This window comes from Schistocerca serialis, chromosome 11 (assembly GCF_023864345.2).
Source record: "Schistocerca serialis cubense isolate TAMUIC-IGC-003099 chromosome 11, iqSchSeri2.2, whole genome shotgun sequence".
Lineage (NCBI taxonomy): Eukaryota > Metazoa > Arthropoda > Insecta > Orthoptera > Acrididae > Schistocerca > Schistocerca serialis.
The window spans coordinates 57,726,927-57,748,691 of record NC_064648.1 but is presented as its reverse complement, the minus strand read 5'-3'; the positions used below and the strand labels follow the sequence as shown (position 1 = coordinate 57,748,691).

The window sequence follows — 21,765 nt, the reverse complement described above, 5'->3', positions numbered from 1 at the left end:
AAGTAAACCGTAAGGGGAGAGCCTTGCGAAAATGCAGACGCCTCCAGACGCGGTCCCAGGGCGCTAGTTACTCTTCAAGAAATTAACAAGTAACTTCATATGTCGTCCAGACGCTGTGGTTGGCTGCCACCGTAGAACTTTGTAACCAACAGGCACGTAGTAGCGTATGAAGCCAGCTTGATACCAGCCCTGAGAACAGCAACGTCAGTAGGCTCACAAGGGTTAGAAACAGAGCGAAAACGCCCAAAACTGCTGACCTAGCAGTCCCTACTCCGGGGAGCCCGAGGCGCGGGGCTAAATGACGTATAATGATGTTGCAAGTCTTACTTGGCAGAGCAGTTAGGTTTAGCTTTCAGCTGAACAATGTTGATACCAAATACAGACTTAGCTAGCGCAGCTGCATTAACATCCCCGCCTAACTAAACCATGATCGGCAGGCGCCTACAAGAGACCTGCGGGATTGGCTGGGTGGCTTTAAGTGCCCTCACACGACTCTTTAAAACCCCTAGATTCCGCATTTTGGCGGTGTTCTCAGTCAGACGATCTGGGCGCCGCATCCGCGTCCGTCAATTCCAGCCTCGGTCCAGCTCCGCGTAAGTCTGCTCTCTCTCTTGGAGTGGCTCGGTGAAGAGTGTCACATTCAGTATGTTTTGTTTTGCAACTAAGTTGTTGCCTTAAGGTGCTGATACTGTTTGTTACTGTGGTTAACCTCCACTCCTAGGACTCCTGCACTGGTTTGTGCTGTAACAGTGTTATTCCCGCTTTTTCTAACCCTAGAACTGGCCTCCAGTGTATTAGTTAGTCCTGTCTGGAATAAACAACTATTTCAAAACCCTGTTTGTCCAAGAGTTCCCTACCAAGTCTCACCACCTGCATTTCTAGTAAATGCCTGTACCAGTGTTGGCTCAGATAGAAGAAAACTATCAAAAGCCTTCACTGTGAGTTGTCCTTCTGCCTTCTGCTCTGTACTGCTCGGGAGCACAGACCGACCAGCAACCCCTTTTCTGCCTCTCCCACCTATACCAGGACACGACGAGGTGGCACAGCATCTGTCAATCAGCAAAGGAAGTGTGGATGCAATTATCCGCACTCGTGGATATTCAAAAGTGTGTCCAACATGGGTCCCGCGGAGTCTAACGGTGGATCAAAAATCGCACAGAAAAAACATTTCTCTCGATTTGTTGCAGCTGAGGGGGAGCCTTCCTGACCTGGATTGTGACAGGTTTTGAAAGCTGGATGCACCATTTTGAGCCCGAAACAAAACGACAGTCGATGGAATGGCGCCATTCCCACTACCCACAGAAGAAAAAATCCAAAGGAACTGCTTCCGCCAGTAAGGTCATGATCACCGTGTTCTAGGACTCTGACGGTGTGATTCTCATTGATGTGATGCCAAGAGGCGGTACCATTAATTCAGAAGCATGTATCGACACATTAACAAAACTCAAGACGCGCTTTCGCCGACTTCGGCGCCACAGCAACCCAGGAGATGTTTTGCTGCAACACGATGACGCTCGTCCCCACACAAGTCGGAGGACTGCCGAACACATTGCAGAACATTCTTGGACAGTGTCACCCCATCCGCCCTACAGTCCTGACCTAGCGCCCCCGGCCTTCCACTCGTTTGTGTCATTAAAGGATGCCATTCTTAGAAGGCATTTTGACGAGGATGAGGAGGTGATTCACACAGTGAAGCACTGGCTCCGCCACCAGGACAAGGACGGGTACCGACAGGGCATACACGCCCTTCTTTCGCTCTGGAAGGCAGGCCATAGAACGGGATGGAGGTTACGTGGAAAAGTAGGGTGTGTAGATAAAACACCATCAACAAAGAGTTGTTGAAAAAAAAATAGAGTGCATTACTTTGCGAGCAACCCTTTTCATTGATGAATCACAGCTACCTGACCTGATCATTTCTAACCTATTTCTTTACCCTGTTTAATTCTTTTTCTATATAAACTATCTGTACATTAAGGTGTGTTTGTACCTTATCTTGTCATTCAGGCAAACCTTGTCTCAAGGCTTGCTGTGTGTGTCCTAATTCCTCCTAACAGCTTGTGCTGGAGTGCTCTGTTCGGAATACACTTCGGTTATAGTTCGCTGCAGGGCTTTCTGTACTTCCGATTCAAATCCCTTCTGTAATTTTTTCGTCCTTTTTCTTTAAAAATTCATGTAATTTCTTTTCGTGACCAGTGGAGAGATCTACTCGGGTTACTACCTGTTGAATGGTGGATTTAAAAGTTTCTTGCTCTATTTGCAAAGTAGTAAGATTTTCAGTCAAGTTCTCTACAGTTTAAGAAATGCCTGTAATGATGTGTTTCAAACCTGTAATCTCACTTGTTATGGTTTCTAGCTCACAACACACTGCTCACGTGATTTTTTATCTGTTCATTAATTTGTGTGACCTGACTAGTCAAATCATCTCGTTGTTGTTTCGTACTTTTCCGTCTCTGATTCACAGCATCTCTCTAATTTTTTTTCTCCAGGAGTTGTTGCATAATAGGATCTGTTGCTACACTAACAGACTCAGCAGTATTCTCTCCTGTAGCTGGTGACATAATTTCAGTCGTCGTGTTTTCTAAATTTTCGTGGCGAATTCGTCTTCTTAATCTGATTAGACTCAGTTTCAGTATGTGAAGAAGCCATCATTCTAAATTGTTGATGGGTTATCATTGCATTACCGTACAATACTGTTGGCGAATCTATTAATAATCGTAACGCAGCTAACAGTTTACAGATGGTATTTCAGCGCCTCTCAGCATTAAAATACGTTTCTTTGCAAAACAAGTGCTAATCTACACTGTAAGTTGGGCGCCCCTAAGTATTATTACACGCAGTCTTGCGGCCTTCTTTACAGTATGTGTAACAGTTACATAATAATTTCAGATTTTGCAAAACCACTAAAATTTTCAAACAACAAGCTTCGAATAAATGGATGTTACTGCTATCACAGCTGGGACTGGTAGTACAGCTCAATGAGCATTGTTTACTGCCTTACCTCGTATTGTAGCCGTGAACAATGGTATCTTCACAAAAACTTATCAGTTATTATTTCTTTTTCTTTCGTGTATTTCTCCTTGATTTTATTGGAATTAATGAATTTCGACCTCTTTTGAAAATGGGTTTTTCACCCTTTTAAAACTCACAGATCGGTCTGACATTGCGCATACATGTCATTGGCATACATGAGAAAAGAAACAGACAATCATGCAACACCGATGGTTTGAAATAATATTACTCACGCCGTATAATAATTAACTATTTGCTAGTCCTACGAACACTCAGTCTGCACGAAATGCTATTTGTTTCGGGAGTAACTGGCTTGATTTTGTACTTTTGCATCTGTGCCAGGTTCGAGTATCTCAAGTGTGCCAGTATTGTTCTTACTAGCAAATACAACTTCGTAAATTGTAGGTTCTGAGTAACTGTTACAGTTCGTACCGATCGCAGTGGGACAGTCTTAATGGTGGCTAAACAGACATCGCGAGAGCTGGTTTTTCGCCTTCATACTCAACGCTCACTTTCACTGTCAAACCTGTCAATAACATACTACGGTGCATCAGTGGTACACAATAAAATAATGTTACACAAGGTTTGAAATAAGCTGAGTGATTATTCTCAGTTAGAGAAAGACTCGCGCCTTAACAGATCGCGACTAGGAGTGTGACTGAGCGAGGTGGCGCATTGCTTAGCACACTGGACGGTTCAACCCCGCGTCCGGCCATCCTGGTTTAGGTTTCCCGTGATTTCCCTAAATCGCTCCAGGCAAATGCCGGGATGGTTCCTTTGAAAGGGCACGCGCGACTTCCCTCCCCGTCCTTCCCTAATCCGATGAGACCGATGACCACGCAGTTAGGTGTCTTCCCCCAAACAACCAAACCCCAACCCCTTTGGAGTGTGAATGGTGAAGCGCGAAGAGACGAGTGAAGCATGCCCGACAAAAGTAGATATTGTTTACAACGATAACTTTTTAAACTGATTACTCCAGATTTTATGCATTGTGTACATGTGTATTTTCTTCCTCACATGTAACATATTTATTGTCAGACTATTATTTTTGCTCTAAAATAGATAGTTGTATTGAAACAAAGATACACAGAGGAAATCCCTAACACGATTCTGCAGTGCGTGTGTTATTCCTAATTACGATGCAAGGTTCCTTCGGACGTGTTTGCGTGTCTGAGGTCACGACCACTGCCGCGAGTACAGCCGGTATGAAATACAAGAAATGTATTCGCAGTTGGGAATCTGGACAACCGTCAGCTGTATAATCGACGGACTGGGCCTCGAACCCGTAGTTCCCGCTTATCGCCGTCGGCCGCCTCACAGTCTCGCTATGCGTGCACGGCTCCTGGCCAGACCCAAACCTCCACATGTCGTCAGCCCTGCGCCTGCACCCCGTACTCCTACATCCGTCACGTATGTTCCCGTACAGGTCAGACGCTGTACTTGAAAGTTGCTTGCCCGGCATGTATTTATTTATTTATCTCTTGTTCCGGTGATCCATGTTGTGACACTATCACAGAATATGGAACGTGTAAATTTTACAAGCTTTTGGCCAGAATTTATGGTAATGCACAAAACAAAAACAGTACACAGTAACTTAGGTCCCACTACAAAAAATACATTTTAGAGATAGATAGAGATTACAAAACAAAAACAGTAAACAGTAACTTAGGTCCCACTACAAAAAAATACATTTTAGAGATAGATAAAGATTACAAAATAATAAGTGTTACAGAGAAATAAATATTGTAAAATATATGTTGACAATAAAAATATTCGGTATTACAAATAGAAATTTGGGCATACATTTGTAATTTACAATACAAGAAATGTTAAACACTGTAGTTCAGGAACTCTTCTATTGTATAAAATCATCCTTGCAATAGGAACTGCCTTAAGGTTTTCTTAAACAAGAGATCATCATTTACCAAACACTTCATTCTTGAAGGGAGGGCATTAAAAATCTTACAGCCACTGAAATGAACTCCTTTCTGCACCATACTTAGATTTAGCTGTTCGTAGTGGATATCATGTTTCCTTCTAGTATTGTGACTGTGATATGCACTATTCAGCTTACAGATGGAATTTTCTTTCCTTATGAAGCACATCAAAGAAAATATATATTGCGCAGTGGATGTAAGTATTTCAAGCTACTCAAAAAGATTCCTGCATGTGTCTCTAGGATGGACTCCACACATGATCCTTATCGCTCTTTTTTGTACACACAGCCAGTGGCTGATTTCCCCAAAATATAATTCCAAATGCCATAATTGCATGAAAGTAACCATAATACGATGACTTCATGGTTTCCATATTTCTATAAGAAGAAACGATGCGCAGTGCGTATGCATGTCCGAAGGAACATTGTATCGTAAATCGGAACAACACAGGCAATGCAACATCGTATTTATGCACAGACACCGGGCAAGTGACCTTCAAGTAAAGTGGTTTCCCCGCCTGGGAAGATACGTAGCGGATGTATCGTGGAAGTTTGCGTCTCTCCGTGAGTCGTACTGTATTGGCCAACCGGTAAGACGACCGCCCGCGATGGGCGGGAAATCCAGGATCAAGTCCCGGTGCGGCATAACATTTCATTGTCGTCAGTCCATTAAACAGCTGATGGTTGTCCATATTCGCAAGTGTGATTACATTTCTTGTATATCCGTAATATGTCGATATAAATTGTCAAGTGATAACACGTTTCACAGCAGTGCGACGACTGTAGATGTTGCAGTGCGTTTTTCAAGTCATGTCACTGCAAATAAAATGTTCGGGCATCGACACCTGTCTCTGGAATCGTTATCAGTAATAAAAAATAAAGCCACTGACTGCCAGAGCTGGCACAGTGTTTCGTTTCGACGCGGTAGCAGCCTCTGGAAACTTCGAGAGAGGGCCGTCATGATGTACCTGTGTGGAACGGAATTGGGAAACTCGTTGCAAATCCAGACCCAAGGACGAACCAAGTTACGCCAGGTGGCACATGGAATGTAACAGACGCTCCCATCTCCGTACAAGCAAAAGATTTTTTTCCCTCCTGATGACGACGGCTGACCCAATTGCCGAAAGCTATAGTGTTGCATTTGGATTGTCACGGCTTGAAAATCGAGAAGACTTTTTTTCAGTTATGTCACCATGAAAAACTATGAGAACATACATTATGTGATCTAAACTATCCGGACACCTAGCTGAAAATGACTTACATGTTCGCGACGCCCTCCACCGCTAATGCTGGAATTGAATATGGTGTTGGCCTACCCTTAGCCTTAATGGCAGTTTCCACTGTCTCAGGCAAACGTTCAATCAGGTGCTGGTACGTTTCTTGGCGAATGGCAGCCCATTCTCCCCGGAATGCTGCACTGAGGAGAAGTATAGATGCCGGTCGGTGAGGCCTGTCACAAAGCCGGCGTTCCAAAACATCCCACAGGTGTTTTATAGGCTTCAGGTCAGAACCCTGTGCAGGCCAGTCAGTTACAGGGATGTTATTGTCGTGTAACCACTCCGCCACAGGCCGTGCATTATGAATAGGTGCTGGATCGTGTTGAAAGATGCAATCGCCATCCCCGAGCTGCTCCTCGACAGTGGGAAGCAAGAAGGAGCTTAAAACATCAATGTAGGCGTGTGCTGTGATAGTGCTACGCAAAACAACGAGGAGAAGGAAGTCCCCTCCATGAAAAACACGATCACACCATAACACCACCGCCTGAGAATTTTACTGTTGCCACTACGCACGCTGGCACTACGCACTGGGCATTCGCCAGACCCACATCCTGCCATCGGATCGCCACATTGCGTACCGTTATTCGTCACTCCACACAACTTTCTTCCATTGTTTTATCGTCAAAGTTTACGCTCCTTTCACCAAACGAGGCGCCGTTTGGTATTTACCGGCACAGTTTGTGGCTTATGAGCAGCCACTCGACCACCAAATCGGAGCTTTCTCACCTCCTGTCTAACTTTCATAGTACTTGCAGTAGATCCTGATGTAGTTTGGAATTCCTGTGTGATTGTCTGGATAGATGTGTGCCTATTACACATTACGACTCTCTTCAAGTGTCTGTAGTCTCTGTCAGTCAACAGACGAGGTCCTCCTGTACGCTTTTGTGCTGTGCCTGTCCCTTCACGTTTCCACATCGGAGACAGTGGACCTAGGGACGCTTAGGAGTGTGTAAATCTTGCCTACAGACGTACGAGACAAGTGACACCAATCAGCTGACCACGCTGGAAGTCCGTGAGTTCTGCGGAGCGCCCTAATCTGCTCTCTCATGATGTCTGATGACTAATGAGGTCGCTGATATGGAGTACCTGACAGTAGGTGGCAGCACGATGCACGTAATATGAAAAACGTATGTCCGGATACTTTTGATCACATAGTGTAGACTGCTCACTCAAAACATTATGACCACTACCTACCGTCTGGTCTTGTTGCAGCCACGTGACATGGCAAGAAAAAGGTGTGAGCAGAGGAGATACTGATGGGGGATCACCCTAGCGAAGGTATGGGTTGCAGATGCGGAAATCAACTGAGACAGCAGATTATTATTACACACACCCTGTAAACGAGTATCTCAAAACGGCGAAGCTCGCCGAATGTTCACAAGCTGTTGTCGTGAGCATCTACAGGAAAAGGTAGATGGACCATGAAACTGCGACTAGGCGGTAAATGGTTGGACGTCCAGGACTTTTTACAGAATGGGAGGGGGGGAGGGGAGGTAGGGTTTGCGGCACCTCTGCCTAAAGTGCACAATGCTGGTGCACATGTAAATGTTTTGGAGCACTTGTTCATCGTACATTGTTGAACATGGAGCTCAACACCAGATAACCACATGTTTTCACATGTTGACCTGACAACATCGTCAGTTACGATTGCAGTGGGCATGGGACTACCAGGATTCGACAGTCGATCAGTGGAAACGTGTCGGCTCTTTGGGTGAAACACATTTTTGCTACACTAGGTCGCTGGTCGTCTCCTCACTTTCGATGTGAACAGTGGCTGGCAACGTGCAGTATGATATCGATGCAGGCTGGTGGGAGCAGTATTATGCTTCCGTGGGACTTGCGGTAGTAATCGAAGACACACTGTGAACCGCTTGCACCCTTCATACTCGATGTCTTCCCCAGCGGCGATCTCATCTTCCAGCCATGTCTCAGAGCCAGAACCGTGCTACAGTCGTTTGATCGGCATTACAGTGAACTCACGTTGATGTCTCGGCGACCAAATTCGCCTGATGTAAATACCATGGAACCCGTCCGACTCACTATCGGGTGCCATCACCTGGAATTACATGATCTAAGCGCAGAGATCTAATGTCACATACCTCCAGAAACCTACCAACGAACTTTCAGACCCTTAAAAGCAGAATCGGTGATGTATTTCGTTCCAAAGATGGACAAACAAGCTATTAAGTAGGAGGTCATGATGTTTTGGCTCATCAGTGTAAGTGGGGCTGTGGTTGTAGGCTGATCAGAACAGCCCGCACGGAGTGCATGCACGTCACTACAGACGTTTCTGTCCCACAGGGTGATCGCCAACTATGTCATGTGGCGGGCAGCTGAGGCCCGGGTGAGGTTCATGACGAAGGAGATGCGCGAGCGCCAGCTCGACTACAACTACGCCCTGACCGGCAAGAGAGAGCGGCAACCCCGCTCGAGGGAGTGCGTCGAAATCGTCGCTACTGGGTGAGTTTGATACAACTGCATCAACACACGCAAGTACAGCTTTGCTTATTTTCTGGCACATGATAAACCCCTGTCGGTAGATCACCAAATTCGCAGCAACATTGGTTTTATTTACCTTCGTCGATACTGTTTCGTACCAGAGTTGCAGCTCCATGGTTTTATTTCTTGTTTTTGTTGATGTTTATGAATACTTGGTATCCGTCCTTTTAGACATGTCCAAAAGTACAGACGCCACGTGGAATCCTCATATGTGATACATGTTATGTAAATTGAAGGTGAATCATGAAGGGGGGGGGGGAGGGGAGAAAGGATAGCAAAGGGAAGGGACTATTTATGTCAGCTGCATCGAGACTTTATGCGGAATCAGCGGTGACAAGAGAAAATGTGCGACCAACCGGAATTGGAACCCGGGATCTGCTGCTTCCGTGGCAGTTGCATTAACCACAGCGCCATATGGACATTGTGCCTATCACAATTGTGTTGACTGTCTCGGAACACCAATTTGCCTACTCACATTCCCAGCCATCACCACTTGTCCACAGTCCCTGTCCACAACTTCCATGCTCGCTACTTTGAGATTCCCGCCAGAGACTGAATGTAATTATGCATCCACACTGAAGGTGGTGGATTCACTGCCCATCGAGTCGAATCAATCATATATGAATGCGTGGCGCCTTGTGTTTCGGTCTGACGTACATTTTCACTCGTTACCGCTGATTCTGCATAAAGTCCTTACGTGGCTGATATCAATAGCTCCTTTCCTTTCCTTTCCTTTCCTTTCCTTTCTACTCCTCCACCTTCAGTACATAACATGTTATTGTTATTGTGGTTTTTGTTATTGTTGTGATAGTGGTCTATAGTTCAGAGACAGCTTTGATGCTCCACACTGTGCTACCCATACTATACTGATCATCTATGCAAAACTTTTTCAGCCCCTTCTGAGCCTGCTTACTTTATCTGAGCCTTCGTCTGCCTTTCCAATATTTACTTTCCCTCACATTTCCCTCCATTACCAAACTGATGATTCCTTGATGCATCTGGAAGTATTCTCCCATCTGTGCACCACCTTTAGTCAGTTTGTGCCAAAAATTTCCTTTTTTCCTCAGTTTTATACAGTACTTCCTCATTAATTATTTGATGAATCCCCTGATCCTCAACATTTTTCTGTAGCAACACATTCCAAAAGGTTCTAATTTCTTATAGTCTCAATTGCACATTATCCATGTTTCCTTTATGTAGAAGGCTACACTCTAGGCAGAAATCTTCAGAAAAGATTTTCTACCTCTTGAACTTATATTTCTGTTTTCCAAAATGCTATTCATGCTATTGCCAGTCTGCACTTTACACTCTCTCTACTACAGCAATCATCAGTTACTTTCCTCCCTAAGTGGCAAAACTCGTCTACAGCTTTGTCACATTTTCTATATAATTCTCTGAGCATTTGATAGTTTGACTACTCTCCATGAACCTGTTTTACTTTTATTAATATTTATCTTACACTGATCAGTCAGAACATTTTGACCACCTACTTAATAGCTGGTATGTCCACCTTTGGCATGGGTAACAGCAGCAGTGCATCATGGCATGGAAGCAATGAGGTCTTGATAGGTCGCTGAAGGAAGTTAGCACCAAATCTGCACAACAAGTCACCTAATTCCCGTAAATGCTGGTTAGGCGGACGATGGCCTCTGACGCCAAATTCAGTGACATCCCAGATGTGTTCGATCGGATTCAAATTTGGTGTGTTGGGAAGCAGCACATCAGCTGAGAATTGCTACTGTTTTCCTCGATCCACTCTATCACAGTCCTTGCCTTGTGACCTGGTGATTTATCTTGTTGAAAAATGCCACTGCCGTTGGGAACCATGATCGCGACGAAGGGCTACATGTGGTCTGGCCAGTGTACGATGCCCTTTGGTTGTCACAGTGCCTTGAACGAGCCCCACTGGACCCATGGATGCCCACGTGAATGTTCCCCATAGTATAATAGAGCTACCACTAACTTGTCTCCGCCCATTAGTACAAGTGTCAAGGAGCTGTCCACTGGGAGCCGACAGATTCGCGCCCTTCAATCATCTTGATGAGGAAGGTATCGAGATTCATCAGTCCATACAATGCTCTGACACTGCGCCAACGTCCAGTGTCAACGGTCATAAGCCATTTCATTCGTAGTTATTGGTGTCATGATCTTAGCATTTGCTCAAAGCACTTGTTGTCGACTGTGGAGGCCCATTGTTACGTGTGTTCGGTGCACTCTGTGTTCAGACACAGTTATACTCTGCCCAGCATTAAAGTCTGACCTTGGTTGGGGCACAGTTCGCTACCTGTCTTGTTTTGCTAGTATACTTAGCCTATGATGTCCAACATCTATATAGGGAAGGGTGGCTGCACAACCCTACGATGTCTGCATGTACTTTCACCTTGGTTTCGCCATATATTGAAGGTATTCACCACAGTGCTCTGTGAAGATCCGACAAGGCGCGAAAATTCCAAAATGCTTGTGCCGAGCCCCTGGGCCATTAAAATCTGCCCTTCGTCAAATTCAGATAGATTGAATGTTTTCCCCATGCATTCTACACATGGACAACACGCTCACTGATAGTACATGCGTTGTGTGTATGTCTCACTAGCAGCCATTCCTCCCCAGGTGACACTGGTGTCGCCTGGACAGGCTTATATCCATTGTAGGCTGGTCATCATAATGTCCTGGCTGATCAGTGTATAACCACCATACATTCCATTCACATGGTCTTGTAAGTATTTTTCCATCTCTCATAGACTTACTGCATCAGTGTTCAACCAAGAAATTTTTGTTTCTTCTTGAGCTTTAATTTCCAAGTTTCTCCTTTGCTATCTCTATCAGTTGGTCAATGTACAGACTGAATAACATCATGGAGAGGCTAAAACCCTGACTCACTCCATTCTTAATTACTGCTTGTTTTTCACATCCTTCAAGTCCTAGAACAGAAATCTGATTCCTATACAAAATTCTGGGAGTTTTAATACAGCTGTATGCTGGGCATACATTTGTATTAAAATCCGCACCTATGTGTATGTTCCACTGTTGTTTCCTTGAATTCTTCGCGGGTTATGTTTGTGTGTGACATGTGGAGCGGTTAATATGAGCGACATATCTCATGTTCCAGCATGCCGCTGGCTGTGGGCTCCATCTATGTGCGCAGGTTCTTCGACAAGGAGGCCAAGAACGCGGCGCTCGAGATAGTGGACGACATCCGCCAGGAGTTCCTCCACATGCTGCAAGAGGTGGACTGGATGGATGAGGGCACCAAGTATGTCTCACCCTTAGTGTCTGCACAGAGCCCTAACTATTTTCGGCAGTATCCCACAAGAAAATTAAAATTGAAAGTCTTACTCCATGAAACATCACTTTCATATTTATCAACCTTTGTGAAGATGTTCATCACATAACAGGTATTAAATGATTTAGCTTTTAATTCCATTCCCTCATCAGTATTGCTATGATGTGTAACCACCAAATCATAAGTACTCTCTCTCGTTCACATTGGCATGGAAGGAAACAGCCTCACAATATTATCTAGAAGAATTTAATGCCCTGCTGAAAATATATGCTCTGTCAGTTCATGAAGGTCGCTGACTGGAGACTGGTGTGAAGATGTACGTCTTCCCATCACATCCCAGTTATGATTTATGGGTGACTTAGTCAGGGGGCCAGACAGGTCGATGAAGGATCCACACATTCTTCAAGATAGCTGTGAAGTAACTTGCTGAGTGGATTGTGGCATTTTCCTGCTGGTGTGTGAAATTTTGAATCCTGCTCATTAAGGGTATTATAATAGGACTTACCATTCTTGCTACATATTGTAGAATATTTAGCCTCCCTTTAGCTATTTCCAAATCAGTCTAGTTTTTATTAGGTTGGAGCATAAGCTTGTAGTGTGCTTGTTTTTCCTGTTCATGTTCATGTTCACTGTGCAGAGGAGTGGGCAGAGGTTCGGGGCATTCTCTTGCCAATGGGATGAGAAACTGCCCCTAAAGGCGAAAGAATCAGCAATGATCAGCTGCATGAGGGTGTAGAAGGCATTAGAAACCACTGCATTAAGCAGACACAACGTGTATCCACAGGACATGTGGCCTGTGATTGAAAAAGCGTCATGATGATCTCTCCATTGGTAAAAGATTCCGGAATAGTCCCCCATTCGGATCTCCAGGAGGGAACTGCCTAGGGGGAGGTGACCATGAGGAAAATATTGAATAATCAACGAAAGAATAACGTTCTATGACTCGGGGCATGGAATGTCAGAAACTTGAATGTGGCACAGAAACAAGGAAATCTGAAAAGTGAAATGCAAAGGCTCAGTCTATAATAGATGAGTGAAGTTAAATGGAAAGAAGACAAGGATTTCTGGTCAGATGAGTATAGGTGAATACGAACAGCAGCAGAAAATGGTATAACGGGAGCAGGATACGTTATGAATATGAAGGTAGGGCAGAGAGTGCATTACTGTGAACAGTTCAGTGATACAGTTGTTCTTATCACAATCTACAGCAAACCAATATCGGCAACGAAGTTGAGGTATAAATGCCGACGTCGAAAGCTGAAGATTAAAAGACACAGAAAGTACGGTAATACAATACGCAAGTACTTTAATACTCATGGGGGACTGGAATGCAGTTGTAAGGGAAGGACTAGAAGAAAATGTTACAGGAGAATATGGGCTTGGGTCAAGGAATGAGAGAGGAGAAAGACTAATTGAGTACTGTAATAAAATTCAGCTAGTAATTGCGATTAATCTGTTCAAGAATCACAAGAGGAGGAGGTATACTTGGAACAGGCAGGGTGATAGGGGAAGATTTCAGTTGGATTATGTCTTGCTCAGACAGAGATTCTGAAATCAGATACCTGGTGGTAAGGTGTACCCAGAAGCAGATACAGACTCAGATCACAATACATTACTGATGGAGAGTAGGCTGAAGTTCAAGACATTAGTCAGGAAGAATCAGTACGCAAAGAAGTGGGATACGGAAGTACTAAGGAATGACAAGATATGCTTGAAATTTTCTAAGGCTGTGGATACAACAATAAAGAATAGTCTAGTAGGCAGTACAGTTGAAGAGGAATGCACCTCTCTAAAAAGGGCTATCACAGAAGTTGGAAAGGAAAACATAGGTACAAAGAAGGTAACTGCGAAGAAACCATAGGTAACAGAAGAAGTACTTCAGCTGATTGATGAAATAAGGAAGTAGAAAAATGTTCAGGAATATTCAGGGATACAGAAATACAAGTCGCTCATGAATTTAATAAACAGGAAGTGCAGGGTATCTAAGGCGAAATAGCTGCATGAGAAATGTGAAGATATCGAAAAAGAAATGATAGTCGGAAGGACTGACTCAGCATGTGGGAAAGTCAAAACAGCCTTCGGTGAAACCACAAACAATTGAGGTAACATTAAGAGTGCAACTGGAATTCCATTGTTAAATGCAGAGGAGAGAGCGGGTGGATGGAAAGAGTACATTGAACGCCTCTATGTGGGGGAAGATTTGTCTGATGTGACAGAAGAAGAAACAGGAGTCGATTTAGAAGTGATAGGGGATCCAGTATTAGAATCAGAATTTAAGAGAGTCTTGGAGGGCTTAAGATCAAATAAGGCAGAAGGGATCGATAACATTCCATCACAATTTCTAAAATCATTGAGAGAAGTGGCAACAAAACGACTATTCACGTTGATGTGTAGAAGGTATGAGTCTGGCAACATACCGACTGAGCTTCGGAAAAATATCATTCACACAATCCTGAAGACTGCAAGAGCTGACGAGTTCGAGAAGTATCGCACAATCTGCTTAACAGCTCATGTACCCAGATTTGCTCATAAGATTAATATACCGAAGAATGGAAAAGAAAATTGAGGATGTGTGACGATCATTTTAGCTTCAGGAAAGGTACAGTCACCAGAAAGGCAATTCTGACGTTGCGATTGATAACGGAAGCAAGACTAAAGACAAATCAAGTCACGTTCATAGGATTTGTTGACCCAGAAAACGCGTTAGACAATGTAAAATAGTACAAAGTGTTCGAAATTGTGAGAAAAATGGTAAGCTGTAGGGAGAGACAGGTAATGAACAATACGTACAAGAACGAAGAGGGAATAATAAGAGTGGACGACCAAGAACGAAGCTCTCGGATTGAAAAGGGTGTAAGACAGGGATGTAGTCTTTCGCCCCTACTGTTCAAACTGTACATCGAAGCAGCAATAATGGAATTAAAAGAAGGGCTCTGGAGTGGAATTAAAATTCAAGGTGATAGGGCATCGATGAGACGATTTACTGATGACATTGCTGTCTTGAGTGAAATTGAAGAAGAATGGAATGGACAGTCTAATGAGTACAGAATGTGGACTGAGAGTAAATCGAAGAATGGAAAAAGTGATGAGAAATAGCAAAAATGAGAACAGCGAGAAACTTATCAGGATTGATGGTCACGAAGGAGATGAATTTAAGGAATTCTACTACCTAGGCAGTAAAATAACCAATGACGGTTGGAGTCAGGAGGACACCAAAAGCAGACTAGCAGTGGCAAAGAAGACACTCCTGGCCAAGAAAAGCCTATAGTATCAAACGTATTCCTTAATTTGCTGAAGAAACTTCTGAGAATGTACGTTTGGAGCATAACATTGTATGATAGTGAAACACGGACTGTGAGAAAACAGGAACAGGAAAGAACTGAAGCAATTTGCGATGTAGTGCTACAGACGAATTTTGAAAGTTAGGTGCACCAATGCGGTAAGGACTGAGGCATCAGAGAGGAAAGGATTATGTGAGAAACACTGACAAAAATGACAGGATGACAGGACATCTGTTAAGACATCAGGGACTGACTTCCATGATACTAGAAGGAGCGGTTGATGGTATAAACTGTAGAGGAAGACACACATTGGAATACATCCAGCAAATAACTAAGCACGTAGGTTGCAAGTGCTACTCTGAGATGAAGAGTTTGGCACAGGAGAGAAATTCATGATGGGCCACTTCAAACCAGTCAGTAGACTGATGACCCAAGTAAAAATGAGGGGGAGGTATGCGTTTATTTACCGACTGCCATTTTTTTGTAGTTCATTGTTGCTATTTGAGTTACAAATTGTCATTTTATCAGTTGGAAATAGTGAGTGGAGCTGTGGAACACAGAAAGTAGAGAACCAACTGGAGAAATCGGAACAGTTCTGACGTATTCTTGAGTTTGATTTCAACAGAGGGGTGACAGCAGCCAGGAACATACAGTATGTGCTTTGTATGGTCATAACGCTATTGGACATAGCGTGACAAGGAAACTGTTTTTTCTTTTTAAGAAGAATCATTTTGACATAAGTGACTCCACATTCAGAGAGACCTTCGTAGTTTGATGAAAATCCTGAGGTGAGAACTGGAAAATATGATGAACTGTTATCATTGGGCCATCATGCGACATTTGCATTCAATGGAGAAGTTTCAAAATCCAGGTGTATGGCTACATTGTGCTCTAAGGTAAAATCACAAAAATCAGAGGTTGGAATAACATGTATCTCTGCTTGCTTATCAACAATTGACTCGTGGACAACAGTAGAGGGGCAAGACACATTCTGAGCCATCTTGTGGGTTGATTACATCAGGAGTAGGTATGCACTCAGGGGCGAACTTATTGTTCTCCTTTGATTGACAGGTACATAACCTACTGTTCTGTTAGTGTTTACCATGTCATCACAATTAACCTATTGTTCCCTACCCCACCCCATTCCCCTCTCCCCTTAGGACGAGAGTGCCAGGCCATTTCGTTAGTGTGGGTTACCTACATCAGGGGTAGGTATGCACTCAGGGGCAATTCTATTGTTGTCCTTTGATTGACAGGTACTTAACCTATTGTTCCCCATTCATTGACACCTACTTAACCTATTGTTCTCCTTTGACTGACAGATACTTAACCTATTGTTCTGTTAAGTGCTTTTGCTGGCTGCTGGTGGCCGAACGGTTCTAGGCACTTCAGTCTGGAACCGCACAACCGCTACAGTCGCAGGTTCAAATCATGCATCGGGAATGGATGTGTGTGATGTCCTTAGGTTAGTTAGGTTTAAGTTGTTCTAAGTTCTAGGGCATGATGACCTCAGATGTTAAGTCCCATAGTGCTCAGAGCCATTTGAACCAAATTTTTGTTAAGTGTTTTTCCATGTCACCCCCATTTTCTTTTGACTGACAGGCACTTAACCTATTGGCCCCCTCCCCCCCTACCCCAAACACTCCCCCTCGCTGCTACAGGTACACTTTCAGGTATGAGTTATTGGAATAGGCCCCCTGCCCTTATTGTTATCAGTGATTGAATACTTAATTAAATTGATCAATTAGTTAACCTCTCCAGTGGGAAAGTGCCACACCCCACAGGTGAAAAGCTCAAATTCCATGAGGATAATGCAACCTCTACTAACCTAAGAAAATGGTGGGAATAAGGGCACCTCACCTAACCTAAGTCATCCGACTGCCACCTCTCCCTAGGAACTGGCTGGAAAAAGACTCAGTTGATCTATCATTTGGAGGGTATTCACTTGTAGTGTATAGAATATTGCTTAAACATTTTGGACATTATGTGGAATATTTTTTATTTAAACAATTTAATGGAGTCAAGGCATTGCATGGAATATGTGGAAGGATTTCATAGTGGGAAAATCAAGGGTATATTGTATATTTATATAAAAAAAATCAAATTGTGGGGTATGATTTCTCTTGCTATTTATTACCTAATGTCTGGAAAGATGAGGTCTTGTAAGAAGTAATTACATGGGACAAATATGATGAATAACCTAATGTTTGGCACTGTACTCTGGCTGTCTTAACATCTTTGGGCCTTTCTCAGCACTTAACCTATTGCCGGCTGGAGTGACCGAGCGGTTCTAGGCACTACAGTCTGGAGCCACATGACCGCTACGGTCGCAGGTTCGAATCCTGCCTCGGGCATGGATGTGTGTGATGTCCTTAGGTTAGCTAGGTTTAAGTAGTTCTAAGTTCTAGAGGAGTGATGACCTCAGCAGTTAAGTCCCATAGTGCTCAGAGCCATTTTAGCCACTTAACCTATTGTTCTGTTAAGTGGTTCTCCATGTCACACCTATTTCCTTAAAATATTCTACCGCCATTGGTACCAAATTTAGTAATTAGTTATGTCCTCCCACCATTTTCTGGTACACTTGTCGAATTTCACATCCTTTAGAACGCCATTTCTGGAGCATTCTTCTTTGCCACACACCCTCTTAAACTTTTGTACTGTGTTTTAAATAAAAATTATGGAAATTAACCTAGTGTTCGGCACTTAACCTGCTGTTCTGCTCCATGTCACTCACTCACGCTGTTCCTCCCATTCACTACTGTACAGCTAATACCACATTGATGTAAAAAATTTATGCAAATTAATTGAATTGGTATTCGTCGCATGTATGGGGTAGTATTTCTTAATTCGCAGAATCCTATTGGTCAGTGAAACCGATGAAATATAGCTTAGACAAAAGATTGCTAATAAAGCACACATCCTGCCACTCGACGCCGCCGCCGCCGCCGCCCCCACCGCAACCGCCGCCGTTACCACGAGCCACCGCCGGACGCAAGCCACCACGAGCCCTCACCGCTGCAGGTGAAAGTTGGGTCCATTGTCGTGTATACAGTTAGAATTCTTCCAGTATTATACTGACATCACAGAACCTCTCGGCTCGCTCACACTGGTCCCATTCGAGATGATGCATAGCTGTGGGGCGGTGGAGCACCGAGAGAGATGTTCCAATGCTTCCCAGAATATCACAGGGTGCATTGTTCCTCACGCAACATGAGAGACGCGTCAAACAGTTCTTAACTACACAGCGTGACTGGAGCAACACCACGAAGCCCACTCGGGTACACTGCTGTCCCACCAAGGACAGGAGCTTGAATATTAGAAAGTGAAAGAGACCTGCGACTCATCATTATATCACTGTGTACCCTACATAACGTCAAATACGGAAAGTCTCTTGCTCGGATACACTGCTCTCCCACCAAGGACAGGAGTTTCAATATTAGCGGGCGAAACCGATCTCCAACCTTGCCATATGTCACCGTGTACCCCGTTGATGTAGTAAACATACAATTTGTATCCTGTGCCAAACAAAATCATTCCTTTTACATTATTCATACATATACCGCAAATACGGGCAGTATGATATATATAATCCTCTCACCACTAGAATTTTACTGCAGCCAACGATCACAACTCATCCACCCCAACACACGACCAGAGCACCCACAGTGGACCAAAGTCGCTCTCAGAACTGTTCTACAAATTCGGGATCGTTTTCCCAGGGCACAAATACGTTACTGTTTCTACTTCGAACCTGCTTCCTTGCCTGCTCGCTTTTCTACACACATCTCCAGACTCAGCAACTACAGGAACACATGTATTTTTTCGCATGGTTTGCCATAACATTATACCATTATCGTGGTATTTCTCGATATGAAACTCTAGGCAGCATCCTAATGATCGCTAGCGCAACATAATTTCCAAGATATAGACTGTAAATTAGTTCTCTCAAATCCAAAACTTTAGCTACGTGGGGAGAGCTGTAAACCACTGACTAGCTAGAAATTTGTTATGTCCGTGAAGACATTTCCTCAGCAACTCGAAACAAATAGAGGAAACTGATATTTCCACTCTCGAATACTGATGTCAGTGATGTAGTAGATTCCAAATCATCCCCATAATTTACAAGGTCAGCTAAAGTGTTTCCCATATCTAGAGAACCGGCAAACGTGTCTTCAACATGCTAAATGGACACACCACAGTCGATCTTCTCTGAACCAAATAAAGGGGCTGAATATGCAGAAGCAGTCACCCGAACAAATTACATGGGCGGGAATAACGATCCAGCTCAAACGCACGTCCATATTCAATCATCTAAAATTTCCATGGAATCACGAAACGCTATCCAACATATACAAAGTATTAGTTCGCTATTCGGTCGTCTAGGGGACAACACAGTTAATTCTTCTACATCCCTACACTCCAACAGGCATCACCAGTCTGACAGCTCCTGCTGCTAAGAGGAAATGTGAATCACACCCGCACAGGTCACCGGCGGTGCAAGCCGAGCATGTACAGGTTGAATGTTTATCCTAAGAAATAGGTCACATATATATTTTATCCCTGTACTTACAACTAAATGTTACAATTGTGGGTCTCATTTGAACAACATTCGACAATGAGCGAAGTATCGGAAATACACTCTGTTGATGGCTGTGGCTCTGGAAATAGAAGTATCAGTTCCATTCTTATGAATCGACATACTCTTCCCATGCTATCACAGTACTCCACGTCAGATCCAAAATTTTCCTTACAACTGGACATAGTCATTTCCTTTACACATGTCGGAACACAAACACATACTTTATAAGCCTGATGCTCAAATGCGAACATATCACACACCCCTTACTACTAACTATAATAATTCGTCAATAACCGATCGCTGGCGATACAAAATAATACTGAGAGAAAATTAACCATGGGTTAAGTTGTACCACTGTGTCCTAGAAATAGAGACGCAATCAGCCACATATTAAAAAAGCTTGATCCCAACAACTACTGTATGTTACTGTTACAAGTGGTCATGCTTCTACAGGTGCACATAAGTATCCATGTTAAAAGGTACACTGGCTTTATAAATCGAGGTACGACATTACCTCTGAATGAGGTGGTTTTTCTAACTGGACAAATGCCAAGACGGTGGTCTCTGGAGTGTATGCTATCAGCATTCCAGTTACTCGAAGTCCGCAATGCAATCTCATTATAAAATCACTGAATTTTGAAAGTGATTCGCCTAAGGGACGTGTCATGTAAGTGGTATTTGCGACTCCCTCACCCCACCCCAGCTGGATATTTCTATAGTACATGTAATGTATTCTGACTCAATACTGTATCAGACATTCTAGGATATATCAACTGAATTATAGACCATGACTGATTGAGAAAGAATAAAAGCAGTAGTTGTAGATGATGTACTGATTGACGTCGTAAGTAAATGTATACAAGCTTTTTTCAGATCTCTAGTGTTACACTACCTGCTAGAAATGATGTCCATTATTTGGAATCAAGTCTTTCCATTCAACCACATACCTGTGTCAGATCACACCCACAGGTGAATCATATTTCTGGCACTCTCATATCTCGAACCGAGACACCACTCTGGAGTATGTTTGCTACAGTAAAATTCCAACGTCGTTTTAGTCACCCCCTATGCATCTTGCAATTGTTCCCATTTCTACAGCTTAACACATCTGATCGTTCCAATTTAAGACGTCCGTTTAGGACCTGAGACATACCTCATAGTCGTGGCAGACAAACAAATGAAAGGCAGTGTACAAAACGTGTTTGAAAACAATGTTTCAAACAAAAACACTGGGTCACAGGGTGCGCCTCTGTGAGTTACAGTATAGTCTGTGGGATAAGGTCATCATCCTACATTATGGGTGATGAAACCTTAAACTGACCTCAGCAATGAATCAAAATCTGCATATTTAATAGGATCATCCTGCAAAAGCAACAGTAGCAGTTTGACAGGTAAATTCGACGATGGACTGGATGTCATGTTAGGAATGCTAGGAGGAATTCCAGGCTGGGAAGCATCGTGACAACTCTCTCTCTGCGCCAGATCCACATCACAGCCAAGTGTCATCGTGTGCGCAATGGCGCTTAGGTGAGTTCTATATCTGATGAAGTTAGTGGAGCTTTTATAATTCGTTATTTTTCAATGTTGGATGGTCCAGAATAATGATGATAGCATGTTGGGCTGATGGATTTGAATGGACACAGATTTACTTCAAACTGTAGTATCTGTATCTAGTTTAAGATGTACCACATTAAATGCATTTCCACCGAATGGTTAAAACATGGTCCTGTTGCACTAACTCAGGTAGTTCTGTTTCTACATGGGTTGCAGAGGGTGGTGTATATGTCTTTCTCTGAATTCTGCTCAGTTCCGACTTAAACTGGAAATATCACATGTACTAAGCTGTAGAAATGGGAACAGTTGCAAGATGCGTACGGGGTGACTAAAACAACATTGGAATTTTA

At 43.5% G+C, this 21,765-nt stretch overlaps 1 protein-coding gene across 1 annotated transcript in view; it reads left to right on the top strand.

The window, feature by feature from the left end:
* LOC126426850 (neprilysin-2-like) overlaps window positions 1–21,765 on the top strand; it is a 285,437-nt gene that overhangs the window by 199,410 nt on the left and 64,262 nt on the right. The window contains exons 9-10 of the mRNA XM_050088871.1: window positions 8,524–8,682; window positions 11,828–11,971. Of these exons, the coding sequence (XP_049944828.1) occupies window positions 8,524–8,682; window positions 11,828–11,971 (303 nt within the window). The remainder of the gene's footprint in view (window positions 1–8,523; window positions 8,683–11,827; window positions 11,972–21,765) is intronic.